General features: G+C 44.6%; 1 protein-coding gene across 1 annotated transcript; it reads left to right on the forward strand.

Moving 5' to 3' along the window:
• Positions 1 to 5: 5 nt before the first annotated feature.
• LOC135386081 (protein maelstrom homolog) lies at positions 6 to 20862 on the forward strand. The gene is made up of 14 exons (XM_064615806.1): positions 6 to 396; positions 939 to 1049; positions 2544 to 2637; positions 3230 to 3373; positions 3456 to 3497; positions 6371 to 6556; positions 9467 to 9605; positions 9677 to 9739; positions 12848 to 12965; positions 13043 to 13198; positions 13317 to 13389; positions 17746 to 17985; positions 19625 to 19849; positions 19915 to 20862. The coding sequence occupies exons 1-14, from the start codon at positions 265 to 267 to the stop codon at positions 19938 to 19940; spliced, it is 1749 nt and encodes a 582-aa protein (XP_064471876.1). The 5' UTR covers positions 6 to 264; the 3' UTR covers positions 19941 to 20862.
• The last annotated feature ends 480 nt before the right edge of the window (positions 20863 to 21342 follow it).

Raw genomic sequence — 21342 nt, forward strand, 5'->3', positions numbered from 1 at the left:
CTCCCGATGCGAACGCGTCGAGAACGAGCGGGCTGACTGACCCGTGAGCCGCTGCATCATCCAGTGATCCAGCCGCTGCGCTGCTGAAGTTGTGTGGAACGGTGGGACGCGCGATTGTTCTTGTCGCTTTCTTCATTTTCGGGAATCCACGTTGCTTGTCGTGGTTTGCTTGTTTACGTTTGCATATGTTTCTTGTGAACTGAGCGGAACTTCGTTCTCCAGAGACTCTACGTAGACTCTATCTGAAGGGTGTGTGCGTCCAACATGCCGAAGAAACGTGCAGCCCCAAAAGGGCCGTTTTATTTCCTCATGTTAGAAGTCCAGGACAGACGCAAAAAACAGTTTGGCCACTGCACGCTGGAGCAAGCAAAGGACTTCGCTGGCGTTGAGTGGCAGGTATGCTGATAATGACATTCTACGCGTGAGTGCGTTGCTTGTTGTCTGAGATGCCAAGTTTCTGGTTTGGTGTGCTGACAGGCGCGAAATGCTTACTGTTTGAGATGAGAATTTGTAACTGTAATCGTACATTAAACACTCCCTAACTTGCTCTGAAACCGCCAGCTTTACGTGCTCTCTTTTCAAGAGGCACGAAAACACACGTGCAACTTACGCCGTATTCTACCCAGGCTGTTCGATGATAGTTGTCTGTTTCCTACTTTTAGCAATGTTTTAGGAAGCAGAAGAATACGCTTCTCGTTTTTCGTGAGCTTTTTCTTTTCTTTTTGCTCGACCACATATAATGCTCCTCCTGGAAGACCTCAACCTGATGTTGTTTGTCTTTGCATGGAGGCACTTTCTTGTAAGAATCCAAGGTTTATTTAAGAACTGCTACATACATACACACATACACACACACACACACACACATACACATACATTGCTAACTTACTCTCAGAAAAAGTAGATTGAAGTGGTTTATATTCGACTTTTACTTTCAGGAAATGTCTGAAGAAAGACGGAGGTATTATGAGGAGAAAGCTAAGCAGTACAAGGAGCAACAGAAGGGCAACCTCTACACAAAGTTCACTTCTGATGGACGGCCTATTGCTGTACGTGAACTAGTAATTTCATAACTTAAACAAGAAATTCCCAAATTGCTGCCAAACACAAGGCAGCTACCCTCTGAAAAAATTAGAATGCACAGGGAATGGAGTCATCAAAATACAAAAATAAAATGAAAAGTCACTGAAATATCATCGCACATCAGTAACAGCCATTACCCGAATTCAATACAGGACGATGATTTTCAGTTTCTGTTTCTGGTAATGGAGGGCAGTGGTGTGCATTTCTGTTTCCGTTATCGTTACCATAATTAATTTCGGTTATATACCGTTTCTGTTTCCGTTACCCTTCCCTGGTTTTTACCCTTGCCGTGCGTAGTGCTGCTCCTGTCCATGTCAGGCAGGACATGTGCATGTGAGCACCTGTGGCTCGTGAAGCCCAACGTGTAACGGACACAGCAAGCTGGTCTTCACATGCACTTTGCTAAACTACCACAGTAACTAATGCGAGGGTTAATAATAACAATGATAATTGTTATTTTTGTATAGGTGCCCACAAACAACCAATACGGTCATGTCATACATTAAATGGGCTCATCTTATTCTTGCGCTAAGTTATCTGGTGACATGAAAAAAGGAAAAAGGGGCGGAAAAGTTTGTCCAAATGCCGTCGTATTTTAATTTTTAGGAGACATATTAAAGTGGCAAGCTCGAAGCCATCCATTGTCAAAAATGTCACCTAGCAGTTTCTCTCTCTGATTTTTTCTGTTTCTTTCTCCAAGTTGAAACTGTGAGCAAAGGCAACTATACAGTGTGTAAATAGGAGATAATTCCAGTGCTCCTGAACATTGTCATAATCGTTTGTGAAGAACTACATGTTTTTCTCGAATCATTTTTCGTATTTTCAGTACCCGATTCGGAAAAGCAGCTTATTTATTTTTCTTGGTGTGTCAAGTGGAGTTTTTCAGTTTTGGACTTTGCGCACACCTTCCAGATCCACAATAAATACTACGCTCCTGTCTTTTCTGTACAGTTTTATGTTGCATAGTACATTAGGGCGTCTTATGGTAATCACCGTCATTTATTCTCTGTGTGGCCTTCCATGATGTGGTCTATGGTCAATGCATTCAGTGATTCAAGTTTGAGGTCCCTGCGTTAAAGCAACAGCGGCAGACCCTGAGAATTAGTTGTGTTATGATGAAAACATAGTGTTTCATCCCTGCATAATGCTCTCATACCAGAAATATACTGTAAGACTGGTTAGTTTTGCTCTCGGTAACCGAGCTCATCGGCTCGGTTATTGCTTCCTCAATTTCAGCCGCTGATACTGGGACCGCGAGGGAATGCGGGCTTGTCTTCCCCCTTTTAAAGCCTCACCAATGAGAGCATGGCCTTCACAAATGAGGAGACTTGGGAGGGTTGCATACTCCCTCTACCTACTCTCACAGTGCATTATTCTTGGCAATGCCTCTGTTCCATACATTTTGCATGTTTAGCCCAAGTGGCACAGATTGAAGAATGAGAAATGACATTTCTTTGCAGCTTGTTCTCAAGGAAGAAGAAGACAAGATCAAAATGAAGGAAGACATGATTCGAGACATTGATCAGTTTGTGCGCGACATTGGTTCAGTTGAAGGTAAGTTCTCTCAGTTCTCCGGCCTTGTGAATCCATCCTTAGTTTTTGAAGCCTCACTTTTCATTGAACTGAGGGGAGTACATTCTGCAGAGCTTGGTGGAAATAGAATCGAGATGTGTACCTCAAAGCTTTGTGATGTGCTGGGACTGCATGGTCATATCGTCTCCTTATCTGTTCCTCAAAGGCTCGCGTACACTGTCAATGTGAAACCACTTTCTTGTGAGACTGCAACAGCTTTGTTCCTGGGGGTGCACAAGATTACTGAAATGTTCGGTGTATCATGTGCAGTGTATCAGTGTATGTGCGATTACCTCAAATGTGCTGTGTGAAGGGTTTTGGTATAGAATTTTGCTCTGTGCATATAAAGGTGCTGAACATCGTTCTGTTTACTGGTCTTAAGGCATTGTTATACAATTTTGGTTCTTACACTATTGCCTCAGAAAACATTTGAGCACTCACTTTATAGTGACATGGTGTGGAAGTAGCCAGGTCTTTATGCAGTCGAAGTTCTTGCGTCTAAATAACGGCTCACAGATGACAGGCTAAGTCGGTATGATGTTTCATGACAAATACATTTCCTCATATTCAACAGAAATAAAGATGTTCAAATTCTACATCATATCATTCAACATCTTGTGTGAGGTACATGGCGAGTACCTTCCTCTTGAAATTGGGGCTATTGAGTACACAATACAATACGGTTTCACCAGGGCATTCCACAGGTTCATCGACCCAGGTTAGTGAGCATTGTTGTTGCTTTCATAGCCTGGTTGATGTCACTGGCATGGTGTGCAGTAATTAATCTTTCGCTTTGATAGGAGAGATACCCCTGGGATTTGCCAGCTGCGCAAAGGATCACAGTAAGCACAGTTTTTACTCTTGCATGGTCTGCATGTCTAGCAGTATGTTACGGTTACGGGTTTTGGGAGTTCATTTTTGGGCATATTCCCAAAGTGTCGTTCAAAGTCTATCTTTCTACAACGGAGTTATTATCCAAAATTAGAAGAAAAAGCGACTGCTGTGAGAGGACATCCTTGGAAAAGGAGCAAGTAAAAACCCTAGCTCTTGTACAGCGAAATTTGTAGAAAACTACACCTGTATCATGATCAGCTGGCTACAAAAGCAGGATATTCCTTGACATAATCGCCAGGCAAATTTTGCTTGCATCCCAACTTTTCTGTCTGCGTTGCAACAAGTAGCTGCCTCTTGAAGGCAATTTGCATGCCATCTGCGTTGCGTTTTCCGCTTTGAGGAGAAACATTCTTTGCAGATAGGAAGGGAAAGGAAAATCTTATGTGCTAGACATTTTCGAAGCCATCATCTGGGAAGTGGCCGAAATGACCTCAAAATAAAATACTTTCACATCGAGTAGTCTCTAAATGGTTTACCCTATCCAGTGACTCCACTGTTGAGGTGCGTCCAGGCAAGGATGGTGTTCATCCACATTGCACAGAGGCTTTGTGCGTTGTTAACTGAAAGAATGTTGCACAATGGATTTGGGTCAGGAAAGCGGCCTTTTCTTGTCACGGTGGCTAAACCGCGATAAGGAACCTGCGACGCGAGGCAACCTCAACAGAAAACGAAACAGTCTCAATTAGGGTTGGCACCAGGCCGGTATTATACCGGCAGGGCCAGTTGCCGGTAGGAAGGTGATACCGGCAGCCTTTTGCAGGTATTTGTGGCTCAACACCTTTCATAGTGGTTTTTACGGGGTTTTCCTTTCAACATTCCACTACAGCTTGAATAAATCTGGAGCACAGACCCAACTCCGTAGTCACCAGTCGTTTTCTTCTCTCTTTCTCCCTCTCTCTGTATACTCTCCACCCCTCACCCACTTTCCCTTTCCCGCAAACATGTCCCCTTTCCCTCTATTCCACCTCCTCTCTCTCAGCCGGTATTTTGCACTCCGAAAGGTGGCAACCCTAGTCTCAATGGACCAGTCATCAGGCCGTGGCATTCTTTTGCGAAGTTCTGTTACTATAGTCGTGTTCAACTTAAAGGGGCACTAAAATGAAAGAACAACTTGCTCTCAAATGAAAGTCAGTGTTTCAATTTTGTATAATTCAAACAAAACCAGTTCACAGGACGCTACCGTTTAGAAGATAAACGCAATGAGAACAGAGCCGTCTTTGGCAGCAACTAATGGGATCCCCAGGAGGCAAAGATTGGCGGCATCCAATGAGACGGCAGGAGAAGCGTGCGCATACGTATCGTGGGCTTGTGGATTTGGAACAGGTTCGATCGTAGTGTTCCGTATATGCGTAGCACGATGCGCACTGCTGTATTTTTCAATGCCGATTGACTGAATTGTAGCCCACAACAGTTCTCACGAATGTTCCACTGGCAACATTTATCTTAACGTCTTTCGGACAGAGACGCCAGTCCGCTTCACAATGTGCAGTATGTTTTTCACCGGGACTGTTCTATCGCGTGGCACACGCAGCATGGGCTGAGAACACCCATGCACGAGCCGAAGTGTCATTCACTGCTTAGCGCCGAAGCAAGAAAGAGTTCCGTATAATTTTCGTTTTAGCTTCGTAAGGGAATCAAAGTTTTGAATTATGATAACAAGTACGAAATTAACATGGCGTGTAACGTAATTTGAAGTGAACTTGTTTTTGCATTTTAGTGCCCCTTTCAGAAGGAAAAGAAATCAAGTCCGTCAGCTCTCAAAATATTACTGTGCAGCAGATAGAATGGCTGGACACAGAGAGGTCATGTTCCCTCCTGCACGAGATAATGTAATCCATCATGCTCACTCCGCTTCTGTATGGGCTGTTAAGACTGTCCGCATGACACTACGCTGCGTCAGAAAGTGTGCTTTGGTGGCCGGTGGGGCATGGTGGCGCTGCAGTATTTCTCCTTGCGTGCTATTGCATCTCCTTATCTCCAACAGTGTATGTAGTTGACAGACTTGATTTCTTTTCCTTCTTAAGTTAAACACGACTATAGCAGAGTTTTTTTAGGTAAATCAGAATTGTTTTAAATTTTACTGGCGTATGTTTTTCAGATTTTTTTGGATAAATTCGAAGACCCAGAACCCTTGTTATGGTCCACCAACCTTGTCCAAACACTACAGAATAAATAAAAAAAAAGTCTGCTGCATCAGCAGATACAGCAAAGTGTTCATGTTAGAGTGTTTTGTTGGTGCATTACTCATCTTGCAGATGTGTTCGGAATCAAGGGTGCTGCCACCAGGATTTGAAACTAGATCCTCCTGATTTCCGTCCAGGGATGCTACATTTTGTATGGCACAGGTGTAATGTGCCTGTATTAATTTGTATACTACATTATTCCACATAATTCATACTGCTACTGTTATCATAGGAAAACCAAACTGAAAGTTGTCTGTGTTATCGTTTTTTTACTCCGAATCTGTCGGATCGGACTTCGATGTCTTCGATACATGTTGCGTCTGCAATAGATAAAAAAAAAAAAAATTGCCAACTCTCTTCACAAACAACGTTGATTACTCTGGACACTAACAGAGTTTACAGTTTGTGTGCACTGTATTCAGAAGTGCACGTTATAGACTGGAAAATGCCATGATTCTTTTTGCTTACCCTTTGTATTTGTAGCAGTCACTCCTAAGAATATGCTTGATATTCTGTCGGTGTCCAGATCCATAATTGTTCAGGTAGTCCGCCTTGTTGTGACGTCACTATGTATCTTTAGTATATCTTTTACGTTTTACTGATTAGTGATGAATTCTTCCTCCTCTCTTCGATGCTAGGTGAAGCGACCCATGGCATCCCAATCACAGGATTCCAAGAGGGGGACCGGAACTATGGCCGCCTCATGAAGCAGCTTTGCGACTTCCTCTATGCAGGTGGTGGTCAACAGCTACCACCACTCTTTTGTACAGAGGATCACTTAACTCAGACAGATGGGTGTCTCAGTTGGCTGAAGGGCCGCTCAGGTGAGGTTATACATTAAAACACCACTTGAACAAACTATTCAGATGAACAAACTTTGCTGGAATCCCCGCCGAAACGCTATGGTAGCCAATGTAAAGAATTTCCAGATTTAACAAAACCCAGTGTGGCACAAATTTCTGCTCTACGTATCTTCTATGGCCTCACCGGTTGTGTTTTAAAAGCATTCTTTTGCCTGCAATACATATTAGTTGCGAGTGACGCTTGTGTTTGTGTGCTTCCTTCAGTCCCTGTCTTCCGCGTCCCAACATCTGCAGTATGTTGGCTTTGGACTACAACTTGATTAGCATGCTAAATTTGGGTCGTACCCATAGCCGCAGCCACAATGCAACAGAATGGGGTGCAACAGACCCGAACAGACGTTCTTTCATTGTGGTTGTGATGTGTGTGCATTACACAAGCAACTCTGTCATGACAAGGTTGGGACCATGGAAAGCCTGAAGCGGACATTGTGAAACAACACCACGATCTCCTTATTGATGCGAAAGTGATGGTATCTGCTGAGTACCAGATATCTCTGTGCACTTGCGAGTAATGCAAAATAAATGTCTTTAAATATCATTTAAGCACCACTGTTCTTTTTTTTAGTTCTTCACAGCAAGCCGTCCTGTATTCTCTTCAGTTTAATGAACTTTCACTTAAGTGAGCTCTTTCTTGACACCCCTTGAAGTTCGTTCAAGTGACGTTTCACTGTAAATGCTATGCAGGGTGTATAGTAAAAAGAAAGTTGATAAAATAGTACAGTATAGTTAGAGGCTGAAGTTTTCAGGCGCCATTCCTTACCCAATAAACCTCTACCTGACAAACGTCATGATGACGTTGGTAGACAGCCGAAACCAAAACAGATCGGAAGTGGAAAGCTGGGTTCCACAAGTGAGCAATTGTTCGCTGAAAGAAAGTAGGACCGAAGGTCGCGTCCCTTTCAGAGACCATCTTAATCCCCTGAAGACCGTGGCTTTCAGGTGCAACCTTGTTCGCCACTAGCTTTGAACATAGTTCAACTCTACCAAACTTATGGCGCTGTCGAACATTATGGCGTCATTTGTTTACAAACAGGTAGAGGTATGGTGTCTATTGGGGTAAAAATCGGGGAAATCAACATGTCCTCTAAATTCATGCAAAATTGGGTGGGAAATACTTCCAGTATGCTAAATTCGGGGAGAAATCCGGCTCCATTACTCAAATGAATTGTACTGGTTTAGGACAAATGGTGATGTAATTGCGTTTGCTGCCAAACGAGCTAGTGTGCATACCTACAGACCTCTCAGTGAGGGCAGTTTGCCGAGTAAAAATCGGGTTTCCCCCTAAAGCCTCAACCTTCAATTCGGGGTGCAAATTCGAGGAAGAAACCGGTTAAATCCTAAAACTTCAGGCTCTAAATATAATCAGAGCAGGATATTTTCGTGTTTTATTTTTGTCAAAATTTGGGGTGTAGAGATAGGGCATGACCTTGTCAACTGGAAAACATGGTGGAATCGAGTGAAATCTCTTTATTATTTTTTTTTTCCGGGTGAATAAACAAGACGTTCATTCTCAATTACAATGAGTAAAAATAGTGAAGAGGAAAAGTGTCACATGACTACAACCGCTAAACTATCCGTTAGTTATAGATATTCATCATTCATTGATGTTCTTTGTGGCCACTGCATTTAACTCAACTTGGTGAAACTTTTTTCTATAACTTCCATTTCGAAGGCAGATTAATGACAGTGCCGCAGAAGCAAACACTGGGTACCGAACTGGTGCAGAACTAACAGTAGTCAAGCACAAAATATCACCAGAGGAAACAGTTCTTTGTTGGCATCAAAATCATCGAATGGAAGCTGTGAAAGACTTATTCAAGCCAGTAGCATTTCTTCAAATTTCCACCTAGAGAGGCATGCTTGTGGGGCACAGTTTTTTGTGCCATGTACACAAGGCAGATAACCTCTTGTCGTCTCTGGGAACGGCAAGAGCACAAGTGAATGTGGTGTTGGTTAGCCCATGATATCGGCTGTTTCGTCGACAGTAAGGCGTAGTTTTGATCGTGTGACCTGGAACCACTGCTAACTACATTGGTAGTGCGAGAGAGGGACGGACTAGCGATGGCCGTTCTCCACCTCTCTTGACCGTTCGCATGTTCACTGATTGCGTTCACTGGTGAGCTCTTCTAGTGTTGTAATGGAGGGCCGCAGCAAGACAACTGCTGTAGACTGGGTACTCGAGTATCCAGGTGGTATTCCCAATAACCTCAGACCCTTGTTACCCTGTGTGAAGGATGGGGCTTGTAATGAAGATAAAATGAATAAAAAGAGTATTCAGGAGCTGAACTATACGTTGGTAGAAGTACCATGTGCCAAAATTTGCAAAAATTTCCACTCAATGCAGCTTTTTGCATGTAAATGACGAAAAAAAACAAACTGCTGCCCTATTAACATTTCCAATGGTATACACTGCCTGGTAAGCACTGTGTGCATGAGGGTTTGCATGGTTTCGTAGGAGTAAAATCACTGTTGTGGTGTTTATTTTGATGTGTTTTTAGAATGTCAAAGCGTCATTGATGTCTTGACAACGCATGAAAATGGCGGAACAGGCTATGGACAGTGTATTGAAATGCTCACCTTTGTTTTTGTTTTCATAATTGAGTGCAGCAAGTCTAAAGCTAGAAGTTCTTCACATGATTTTTAAACACTCCATGATGGAGACCTTGTGAAAGTTTCAGCATTTGCCATGTCTCCTGTATTTGCTATGGAGCAGAAGAAATACCATACTTTACCATGGGTAAACCTCTATATCCCAGTTCCAGTGCTTGTGAACTCTATTTTTCGAGCACCTCGAAGTGTCTTGTTTTGAGCTGTATATTACATGCGACTCAGCTTTTACACTCTCTAATAATTGCATTTGTTGTCTTCAAGGTTTTAATGTGGACTTCCAAATATGGGACATTATGCATCTTCTGCTGAAATTGAGGCGGGTTGCAGGCAAGGAGTTGTCTACGACAGAGGCAGAAGGCATTTTGAACTCCGCTATTTTTGACTATGAGGTTAAGTCATTGTGAGTTGCGTATTTTTGTGGGTTTTATTTTGAAAGCCTGCTGACATCCATTTCATTTTTGATCATCCTAGGTGCTCATACCACGCTGACATTGACAACAAAAATTGTGCGCTTGGACAATGCAGACGTTTAGGGTGAGTAGTTTGTCCTTGTTAATGCTAGAGGTGCGCGAATATTGGAATTTTCGAACACCGAATAGTCAAATAGCCTTCTGTTGTGTGAAGTGTAGACGAAATACTCCTCGATGTCCGTTCGCATTTGTCGTTCATCACTCTAGCGCCAGGTGCTCCCTGTCAGAGGTGGGCACCCTCACGAGGGCGTGCGAGGGTGAGGGTTTCCTCACCCTCACCTCACGATATTTGAGGTGAGGTGAGGGCAGGTTTTTCTGGTGATGTTTGAGGTGAGGTGAGGAAAATTTTTCTCCCAGAAAATTGAGGTGAGGGCGAGGCTCGTGAGGACAAACGCCCACCTCTGCTCCCTGTTGCTGGATGCGCGGTACGAGCGGCCACGAACGCGTTACGTCGGCTGGTGCATTGTAAACACTGTAGCTCGCGCTCATGGTAACAGCCCGCAGAGCCCTTGGTGCGGTGCGGTGTGGAGCGGCATTTCGGAACCCAGTTTAAGAACACCTACTTTAGACGGCAAAGGGCTTTCGACCCTGTACAGTGGAATCTCACTAAATGGAAATCTCTTAAACGGAAGTACTGCTTTAACAGAACAACAGCCGCAAGGTTGTTTGGATTCATATTGATGCAGCGCGAAAATTTTCTCGTTAAACGGAGCAAATTTTTTTTTTTACACCACTGGGTAAACGGAACTGACTTAAAGGGACCGTGAAAGGATATTTGACAAGTCCACGATCATCTTTAATGTGTTACCCTGTACTGAAGCATTCGCTCTGTGAAATATGAAGTTGAAAACCGTCCAAATAGCGAAGATATTCTATATTAACCACGGGCGTGAACAGTAGCTGCTACGGCCCGCCTCTGAGGCGAATTGGCCGTGACATCACGCACAGAACAATGTTGCCGATTCGTGGACGGGCTTTTGCGAGCAAACGGCAAACAAGCTTGCATACTTCGCCACGAAATATGTTTTAATTTGACCCGGAGACAGGACTGTATCTAACCGTTGACACAGAATCCTACGAAAAATGTAATATAGCCGTTGACTGTCGGCATGGTTACCGGAGCAAGTTTTCCCTCTCTGAACTTCTTCTTCGTCAGAACATACTCCCGTCTGTGACATTTTACGAGCTGCTGAGTAGCGATCCATAGACGCTGTGTGTGTCGCATGATCTCTTCCTCCATTTGCCTTTCGCCATATTTAGAGTGATTTCGACGGCAGATATACGACGTCGTTGTTGTCCAAACTAGAACACTCCCCGGGCCTAATTTTCAGGCCCGTGCCCAGCCCAGGCCCGGCTGCTACGGCCCGCACCTGGCCCGAGCCCGAGCCCGCCGGCCCGGTCCCAGCCCGCCTCTGCTCTGTATGTTCTCAAAGCCCGGAGGCGTATTTAGATTTACTAAAGAGCACAGCGCAGCGCGGAAAAGGACACAGCTAATTGGTGGAGAGTGATAAGGTACACTCGAACGGATAGGCTGTGTTTCTCTGCCAGCAAGCCGCTCTGTGCTTTGTGCTTGCTTGCTTGGGAAGGCAACGCACAGCGGCGCGTGGGCGATATGATGTACCTTGCGGTTCAAGAGAGACTCATCTCCGTTCTATTGCGCATGCACCGGTGTTAGTTCCCCTTTCTCGAACTCTCATTCGAACGAAATATGTCAGAACACCTAACCTAACTGACCCTCGTGCCGGACTCTCAGCACGCCCGCCACACCAATCGTCCCCAAATGTGTGTGAGTGCACGTTTGAAATCCAGACTCATTACACGAAATAAGCATGATCACATATAAAAAAAGTAATAGTTCTCAGGTGAGAATACCATGATGTCCCATACCCAATGGGGGAAAAAAGGTGACACGAAAATTCAGCTGTCCAGTCTCGTGAAATATGTTCGCATATATGCCCGACCATGGCCAGCGTTGTGAAGCCCGTACCCGGCCCGAGCCCGGTGGCTGAAACCCGAGCCCGGCCCAGGCCCGCATAAAAAACGCAAAGCCAGGCTCAGGCTTTCGGGTAAGCCCAGGCCTGTGCAGTGCTCTAGTCCAAACCGAAAACCATGCACCAAAATGGTCACACGGGATGTGTCCCCCTCGTCGTTCACAGTTGGCTGAGAGAATTGCATGGCAATGACGTAAGCCCGCTTAGAAGGCATACTATATCCAGCAGTCACGCCCCGCTGTTTATGTCTGATAACTGCGCCCCCGCTGTACTGAATGCGGTTAAAAGTCGACGTGGGTACGATAGTGAGGAATCATGAGAACGGTTTCCTGCGGAGTACTCGGAATTCGTGAAAATCATTTCGTGGTCCCTTTAACATTTCAAAGCACCATCGCTACGTACATTGCAGCTCGAGCTTTCCGCTTCTGGTACGGCAATGATTAGGATTAGTGTGTTAAGAATAGTAAATGCCACTTCCAACGACATCGCAGAAGCGTGCACATCATGCTCTTGATCTTCAAAGCAAGATCGAAGTTATCAACACTTTTGAGAGTGGTTGCTACACAAAAACGGCGCTTGCGTTGAAGTAACGGATGATGAAAAGTACGCTAACAAGAACTCTTAGCGAAAAGGACAAGCCTGATGATGCCGCATGATGCCTTTAGTGCTTCATGATTTGGGCCGCACAGAAAAAGACTTGGGCTCGGTGACTATGAAGAGCTTGAAAAATGCTTGCTACTGTGGATAAAGCATGCCCAAAATCAGAATATCCCAATGAATGGGCCAATTGTTCGTGTGAAAATGGAACATCTCAAGGACTAGAATAAAGTTGAAAATTGTGTGTGTATTCCTTGTCTTTGATGCAGTAATGTGCATAAAGACTGCTTCTGCACTCCTGGAAATCACACCATTTAACATCTCGCACACACCTCAGTAAATGGAACTCCTGATAAACAGAACAGATTTTCCAGGTCCCTTGATGTTCCAATAATTTTGTTTCAAAATGTTCCACACATAAGGTTGCATAGAAGAGGTCAGTTGGTGCCCAGACAATTCCGGCATGCTGGGTAGATCCAAAAAGTGTAGAACCGTGGTTGTAACAAATCGCGGTTTATTTTTTTCAGAGCTGCTGTCTTCACAGCTCATGTCACAGTCCATCTCACTAGTTCTGTTCCTTCCAGATACAAGCTGTCAAATGCTCTCTTAAATGTTTATGACATCGAGCACAGTATCGACTACCAGCACCTGCCCCCTAGGATTGATCCCACTATGAATTATGAGATCACTCATCTAAATGTGGTATGTAACAGGGTTTATGTTGCCCTGGTTTGTATTCTGAATTTTGCTGTACTAATTTTGTAAGTTATATTTCTTAGAAGCCTTCACGTGGTGGTAGACGACCCATGTCTGCCGGTTCTACAGCATACGCAGCATCCACCTTTTCAAGAACAGTAACACCAACATTGCCAAACTCTTCTTCTACAATTGTTCCAGTGGCACGGAGTATCCACGCAGAGTATCAGGTAGAAAGGGTACGAACACGAAGTTCTGTGAAGTTAAACGTGTCACGCCCCACATTCTACAGGGCGGTGCATTGCACAAAAAGCATTATAGATGTACATAGTGACTCACTGCTGCTGTCTTACATAGGAGGTCATTCCTAGTGCCCAGTCCCAAGTTTCTTCTGGAAGGCATGCACCGCATTCCATTGATTACAGGACAGGTGAGGACTTCGCCGCTTTAATGACCCTACCGTATACGTATGACAGGGTGTCTACCCACCTGGTAAACCTGGAAAACAAGGAACTGTCAGGGAATCTTGATGTGACTGGAAAAATCAGGGGGGATCGTCAGGGAATTTGGCCAAAAAGCAGCTGAAGAGCTGAAGCCAGGGAAAATCGCAGACAAGTGCTGCAATGAATCGCGTGTGCCGGTGGTTGAGTGGCGATGCTGCAGCAACGTTGCCGCGAGCAGCAGTTCGCCAATACAAGCAGCTTTGAGGCAGAGAAGTAGGGTAGCCCCTCACTAATATACTTAATCGCAGTGATGGCCACTAACTACTTCTACAGTAGTTTAACTATAACTACTAACTACTTCGCGATTGAGTAGTTTAACTAGTAGTTCAACTACTTTTCAGGGGAGTAGTTAAAACTACTTCTTTAACTACTTCATGTTGTCCATCAACACCAATCCCTTGTAGTATTCTTGGACACCTAAATATGAATCACAAGCAATGATAAACTTTGGCTCAAGCCGTTGCTACGATCGTCAAATACAAAGCTTGCGGCGGGATTCTTTGTGCTTACGCTATAAACTAAGTCTCTCACACAATTATTCTCAATTATTTCACAGCAAATGAGGCCTCACTGGACAAGCATTAAAAGTGAAGATTTAGTACACATGCACGACACAATTGCTCTGCACCTCCGTTCTCATCAAACAAGTAGCTCAAGGTAAAAGTCGGAAGCACAATCGTGCCGTGAAGCTTGCGGCAAAATCGGAAGTAGTTCGTACCTTCAGTAACCTAACTACTGTAGTTAACTACTTAAAATAGTAGTTTAACTAGTAGTTGCCAGTACATTTCTGCAACGAGTTGATAACTACTTTTTAACTACAATCTGGTAGTGTAACTAGTAGTTTAACTACATGTAGTTACCTACCGGCCATCACTGCTTAATCGTCTGTTTTATGAGGGATCTGGTATTAAAACATAGGAGCATGCACCAGGTTCCCTTTTGTTTTTGTCAGGGAATTAGCTTGAAACCTTAAAAAGGCAAGGAATTTGAAGGCTGCAATTTGGTAGACACCTTGTGAGACAGCTTTGACTTAGTGACTCAGCACTTAACCGACTGTTAAAATGTGTTAGCACTTAAAATGTGTTAGAACCATCTCACTTACAGAAAAGTACCAGACACAGTCCACTTTTTGACTGAAAGGGACGTACCTATGGTGCGTTAAATGTGCAACAGTGGTTCAAGATTGAGATGTGCCTCCTGTTGAATCTTGACATGTTTGGTACGGATTGCAGTGAAGTTTGAATTGCTTACACCTAGGGCCCTGTGTACGACCAGCCCTTGTGCAGCCCAGTTTTTTTTATCCCTGTGGACTGTGCTTTTGTCGTCTCTCGCCTCAAGAGCCTTGACAGTGACAAAAGTGCTTGCCGAGGGTGTGTGACGATGATCGTAACAGAGTTTATGGTTCCACTCTATGTGACAGTGCAAATCAGGTGGTGAAACCTTCTTTTACCAGCTTTAACCCGGCAACACAAGGCTGTATTTGTACCTCTGTCACACGGACATATTTAGTGTCACTATCAAGGAGTCACTATGAAAGTGATATTTGTGCTTAGTGTCACTTGTGAGGAGCCATACAGCGTCTTTTAATGAGGCTCGTCGGAAAGCTCGCTAGCGATCAAGCAAATTTGGTAGAGGTGTGCTGTAGGTGTGTGTGGTAGAGGTAGAGGTTGGAAATTTGGAATACAAATTGAATATTTGCAATAATTCAATTCATATTCATACCTGCCAACTCTCCCGATTCATCCGGGAGAGTCCCGGATTTGGACCTGTTTCTACGATTGTACGACAGAGAAGCAAATCTCCCGGAAAATGCAGTTTCCCCCTCTATATCTCAAACGCCTGCTTTTTCTCTGGGCACACAGAAGAAAACTTAAATCCAATACCTGCCCAATTGCCATCGGCATCGCTGCCGCTTCCCGGAGCCTCCATGTTACGGAGTTCAGGGGTTCTGGTCATGGTTCTAGTTCTAGCACTTCTAGTTTCCGGGTATTTCCTCCATGTTTTCGGGTGACAAAGGTGCCTTTGCACTGCTTCTGCCTTGCGTATTACACATCACAGTGCAGGGCAGTTCAGCATCGCGAAGAGACCAGAGACATAGTTTTGTGTCTTCATGTTCTGTTCAGAAAGTGTCTTGTCACAGCTTGACACCCAGATAGTTCCTTGGAGAGGGCGAAGTCCGTTGCTGCAAAACTTGTGCCCGGTGAGCCTGCTGGGGTGAAGTCAGTGGCGTAGCCAGACCTCCATGGTAGGGGGGGCTCATACGAAAACTCGCCCCCCTCATACTTTGAAAGCCATTCAAGAGTGCCCTCGCTCATACTTTGAAAACCATTCAAGAGTGCTTCTTAGATAGACGCCATGAACTGCAAGAACTTTCGCGATCGTCACAGTGGTCCCCCCCCCCCCCCCCCCCCCATATATTATGTTCTCGGATTTGCACGATTTGTGTGGGTCGGTCCGTGGCAGGTAGGGGGGGCTCAAGCCCCCCCTAGCCCCCCCGTGGCTACGCCACTGGGTGAAGTGTGCTCCTGTTACATATGCAAATAAAAACCTCTCCAACATCGGCTTTGTCCAACCCCCCCAACGATGCGACAGGGTGAACTCAATGAATTTGTGGTACAGTAAACCCTCGTCGACTTGAAGTCCTAAAAAACTGAAAAGATGTGAGATAAGCGAGGTTTCGAGAAATGCGAAATTTCAAAGTTTTCAGTCTAACGATCGTGCATTGTAAAAATTTTACGGCATTGTGTTTTCTTCGTTTGATAAAGTAAAAATTATAGAACAGAGCTGCAGTTACACAAAATGACCGCTAAATAAGAAGACATACGTAAGAAGAAAAAATCTCAAAGTGGAAATCACTTAGTGGAAAAACGTGGTGATGATGTGGCTTGGTGTTGAAAGCTTTCAGTGTCAATGTTTTGCGCTGCTTGGGATGCCCCATCTTCATGGTGATTCATGCACTCATGCTGTCAGAAGGTTCCCAAGATCCGATAGTGAATGTAATCGCACTTGACACTGGCTTACATTGCAGCATGAGGGAAAACGAAAGCAACCGAGTGGAATGGGCGACACGTGACGCTTTTTCCAATTATTGTTGTGACCTCTCTGCAACAGTACTGCAATTCACTGGCAGTACACTTAGAATATTCCGGTCAGAAACAACATGAAGCTTGGAATAAAGTGATTTTGTTGTAAGGAAGGTTTGCTGTACTGTTGCATGCTTTTCCACATATCCATCTCACGTCACACCCCTATATACAACGTTGTTGTGTAAACACCTGCTGGTGGTAGATCTGCTCTTTCTGAGCTTTTTTTCTCCTCACACACACTCTCTCCATACACTCTTTGCCACAGACGGACCTACACAGTTGCAGACGGTGGTTGGCCCTATAAAGCCTACCTCTTTAAGAAGATGTTTAACCCCACTACACTGCTCATGCCTCAGAAATACTCATTATGTGACTTTGTTTTCACTTTATACTTAAAATGTCCAAACTTGACAACTCAATTTCAGCATTTTTTACTTTGGATTGTCAGCTGCATCAGTATCAACCTGAAAGGTGTCTTCTGCAGAGCTCTGTATGTGCAAAGGGTGTGCTTACAAACAAAAGTTGTAGAGCTTTGTTTCTGTGTGTAGCGCCCAAGATTCTAGGAACATTACGGTGTTGGTTTTGGTACGTTCATGTTACAATTTGCTGTCAAAAGGATTCATTTCTTCTATAGCTGTCTTCATGAAAAGACGTTTTGTGGGGCAACATGATGATTAGATAGTAGTGGTTTCGATGCAATAATCGTACTTGTACGCAAAAATTTGTGGAGTGGTGTTGCTTGAGGGAAGTATGCCTCAAGGATATACTTTTGATCCCCGCATGAACGTGTGGATCAGGAGGAGGCAACCGCAAATGTCGAGATCCAAGAACCAGTTGAACGTGTGTGCACTGTACATCATCGATACCAGCACATTTCGCCATGCACGTCAACGTCGGCCTTCCTAGGAACATTCCTAGCTTCCTAGTAATGTCTGCCTTCCTAGGTGCGCTGCCTCCCTACCACAACAATGGCAGTTGTGCCAGTTGCGAAGAGATAATTTGGTCTCTGGCCACACAACAAAACAGGGATGTGGGACATTTTGAAGCGTCACAGGAGTTGTTGTTGTATTGGCAATTGAAGTGTTACGGCACTTGTATAGCCTGATACTAAAGTTTTGTGCTTCCACTGTGCTGTAGAGCCATGGAGCTGTGAATTCTTTCAACATATAATGTGCACATTTTATTTCTGCATTTCAGCCAGTGAAGCTGTGATGGGAGTAGAGTGTGGCAATCATTCTGTGCCTTCGCTCAGTGGGGACGAATTTCCTTCTCTGAGTGACTCCATGAGGTCCGTGTCCGTGAACAGCACCGCCAACTGTAATCCTGGGAGCAGGGGACATTATGTGCCTCCTCCAAGAAACCTTGGGCCACGAAGTCAGCAACATTCTCTTGTTTCTCAAGTGGAAGAAAGCAGTGCTGACGACCAGACAGTTCCTGGTGAGATAGCTTCTTCCAGTGCCAAGGCATTGCTATGTTTTATGTGAAAGAAAAGCCATAGCGGATGTACTGCTAAATGTGCATAATTCCTCAGCTGCACAATCAGCTGCACAATACGCAGTGCGTAATACCTCTGTCAGACGGGCGCACGTACGGCCTTTAAGGCGGACTCGCGCGATCGAGTTAACGTTTGCTTTCGAAGAGAGCTGGCTGCACAGTGGCAAAATTGTTTTCTTCATTTTGCTTTCCTCGCGCGCTTTAAGGAAGTAATGTAGCCGGCGCGAGCGTGCAGAGCATGCTAGAAAATGACAAAGCCATTATTTTCGTTCGCAGGGATCTGGAAAACTGCAGTAAGCTTGTCAAATTTGTTGTTGATTGCAATCGACTCCAGAACTGTTACCGTAGGGAATGAAATCATTTTGGCCGAAATATCGCGGGCGGGCGGGCCGAGATAAGCGATTTTGTTGCATCTCCCATAGACTCCCATGTATTGAAAATTTGACAAACTTTACTTCACCAAAAATCAATAGATCGTGTTAGGCCTTCAAAAATATGTCATTCCCTAGGTAAACTAGAGGGGAACATGCCTGTACCTGTTCTGTGTAGAAATTTAGCGAGGTTTACGAGAACCTTGCGAACAAAAATCCCCCATAGACTTTCTTAAGAAGTGAGTCCGCCGTAAGGCAATGGCACTAAGGAAAGGCTGTAGCTGAAATATGGCCTCAAACCCTGGTAGGCTGCCAGGCCGTATTCGTGAAGGCGTTCTGCTGGTTATGTCTACACCAATAAACACATCGGCGAACGTTGAATGAAACTTAGTTAAATCACATTTGTTCTCACTGTGAGCACTCGGAAACAACGTTTGGTTCGCACTTAAACAATTCGAAAACGAGCAAACGATATTTTTTTTTAAGCAATTTTGATGCGTTGTTGTGCAAGCATAGTTTTGGATGCAGACGACATGGAGTGCAGTGGTTCGAGGGTGTCACTACGAACTGACGAGATATAATGAGAAGCAAAGTGAAACGAAATGAAAATGAAATAAAATATTCACCAGAAAAACTCGGGGCGTTGAGCATGAAAACAAGTTCACACAGCAATATGTGTCATAAAAACATTTTATTTCTAATTGAAGGAAGTCTGCGCCATCTTGTTCATGGCATTTGGTAATGAGACTTAGAAAGTTTCTGGGGAACGCCGTAAACTGTTTTGTGGGAGCTGCGTTGCCCTTACACCTCAGTTTTGTTGCAAAGGCCGTACGACTGACCGTCGGGCAATAATTTAATAATCGTATGCAGTTAAGACCGGAACCGTTAAGGCCGTAAGTGCGCCAGTTTGGCAGGGTTATAAGCGTGTATCATGATTGGGGACTGAGGTATTGACTTTATTCTGCCATTGTTTTCTCGACCGTTATGATTGCGACCATCGTACAAGCACCACATGCATGCAAGCACAGAGTTGGTGGGAGGCTGCCTGTTGCAGGTAGCTGCTCAAAGCAAGTGAACTGAAATACTTGGGAATAAATTTAAAATACAATGGGAATTGAGATTTATGGTTGATCTTGCAGTATACACTGAGCGGCTCGTACAAATAACATGAAACACATCAGCTGTAGTTGCTACAAAGTTCTCCTTTGCAGAAGTGGGAACTCCAGTGACTCGTAGCCAGCCAGTAAAAAGCAGTGCCAAGAGGATTGCAGCACAGTTTCCGACTTCCATTGGCTCGGGTCATGGTCTAGGACGTGGTCACACTGTAGCGCAGCGGCCACTTGCTCCTGTTGGTCCTACTGGAGAGAGAGGCCTCGTCCACACACCACCAAACCGCCTACAAGCAGAAAGAATGGTGGCAGAGTTCTTAGGACGAGGTACGTCTGCTATGTTGTGCCTGGCTTTGCTCAAAGTGAAGTTTCCTTTTTACTTCCTTCCCTAGGTCTGGGGCGGGGATCAGCGTTTTGAAGTTTGAAAGATAATTTTTATCAGTTTTCATCTGCAAGTCGCACCTTCATGAAATATGCTGTAACGCTCGCACTACAGTAGAACCCCTTTACAGTGAACTGGTCAGGACAGAAGCCCTAGATTTACCATCTCGGGAATTTTATTATAGCGGAACATCTTAAAATCTTGTAACGGGCCCACTAACTGGCACATTGGCTGTGCACGTTTGCTGAAACCACTCGAGCCACAAGCTTTTTCCCATTTCCCATGTTTGGTACCGGCAATTATGTCTTTAATGTGCTTCCCGTTCGCGACTAGGACCGACACCGTTGCTGGTGAGAGGCCGAGCTCATCCGCAATTTGTTTTCATGTTTGTTCGCATCCCCTCTTTCGATCAGACTTGCCTCTGGTACAGGCATTGAAGCAGCCTGCTTTTGATGAGGATCAACCGTGCTGTGATACGGGTATAACTCCTACGTTCTTGACAAACAAACACATGCAAACCGCACAGCGCAAGTGACACAAACGTGTGGAGGCGGCAATGGCGGCATACCCAGTGCCACTGAACAGGGTTCCCTCCCACGCCTGTTTTTGGTCTGATTCTCCTGTTTTCATGTGCCTTACGGCAGCAATTTTTTACCATTATCGGTACCTTGAGTAGTTGCGGCTAACCATATCAGTACATCAAACCATAGAAGGTGTAATAACTCAGTTGGGACCGGTGCCTGCGTTGACAATAACTACAAGCGAAGTTACAATAAAGGGGCTCTACTGTACTAATTTTGTATGCATTCTTCGTCATACTTGTGCCTTTTGGGGGTATCATCATCTCATTGAGAAGTACAGATTTCTGGGATGTTATCCACCGTTATCCCAGATGCAGCTGTTGTGCCAAGACGGGTACCTTTTTATGTAAATAAAAATGTGCTGTTGAAGAACTGCAGATGTCTTCTATAACGTTGCTTTTATGTGTGTGCTGTTCCGATTTTTCTCTGTCAACAATTTGCTGTATAGTCGTCCTTCCTTCCTGTAGGTGAAGTTCAGAAGTGGTTAGTTACGATGGGGATAAATTAAAAGGAGAGCATGAAACACATAAAAAAAAATCCAGTTGAATTAATCACCATATGGTCAGCACATTAGTCTGCTTTAGCTAGGTACCGAATACAGAGTGCTTTAGGAGAAGCTGGCTTTAGAACACTGTCGCGCGACTCGCCGGTGGAAAGCACGTGCTAGGCCTTTGAGCAGCATTGACCAGCATTGACCAGCATTGACCAAATGCGGAGACACAAAAGTGTTACCACCTACCTCTTTCACTGACAGTATTGGAAAATGAACAGTCTCTGTCCATTTTCTTGCCTCAATTTTTATTTCGGTTTAATTCTTTTGATGTGAATTTTGGATGATACGAATTTTTTCCGCTACC

This window comes from Ornithodoros turicata, chromosome 2 (genome assembly GCF_037126465.1).
Source record: "Ornithodoros turicata isolate Travis chromosome 2, ASM3712646v1, whole genome shotgun sequence".
NCBI lineage: Eukaryota > Metazoa > Arthropoda > Arachnida > Ixodida > Argasidae > Ornithodoros > Ornithodoros turicata.

Bases quoted from the DNA above. Each gene is read 5' to 3' on its own strand.
- LOC135386081 (XM_064615806.1), top strand. From the start codon at position 265: ATGCCGAAGAAACGTGCAGCCCCAAAAGGGCCGTTTTATTTCCTCATG. The intron at 397-938 runs GTATGCTGATAA...TTTTACTTTCAG, and splicing joins TCGCTGGCGTTGAGTGGCAG to GAAATGTCTGAAGAAAGACG. The intron at 13,199-13,316 runs GTACGAACACGA...TGTCTTACATAG, and splicing joins CAGAGTATCAGGTAGAAAGG to GAGGTCATTCCTAGTGCCCA.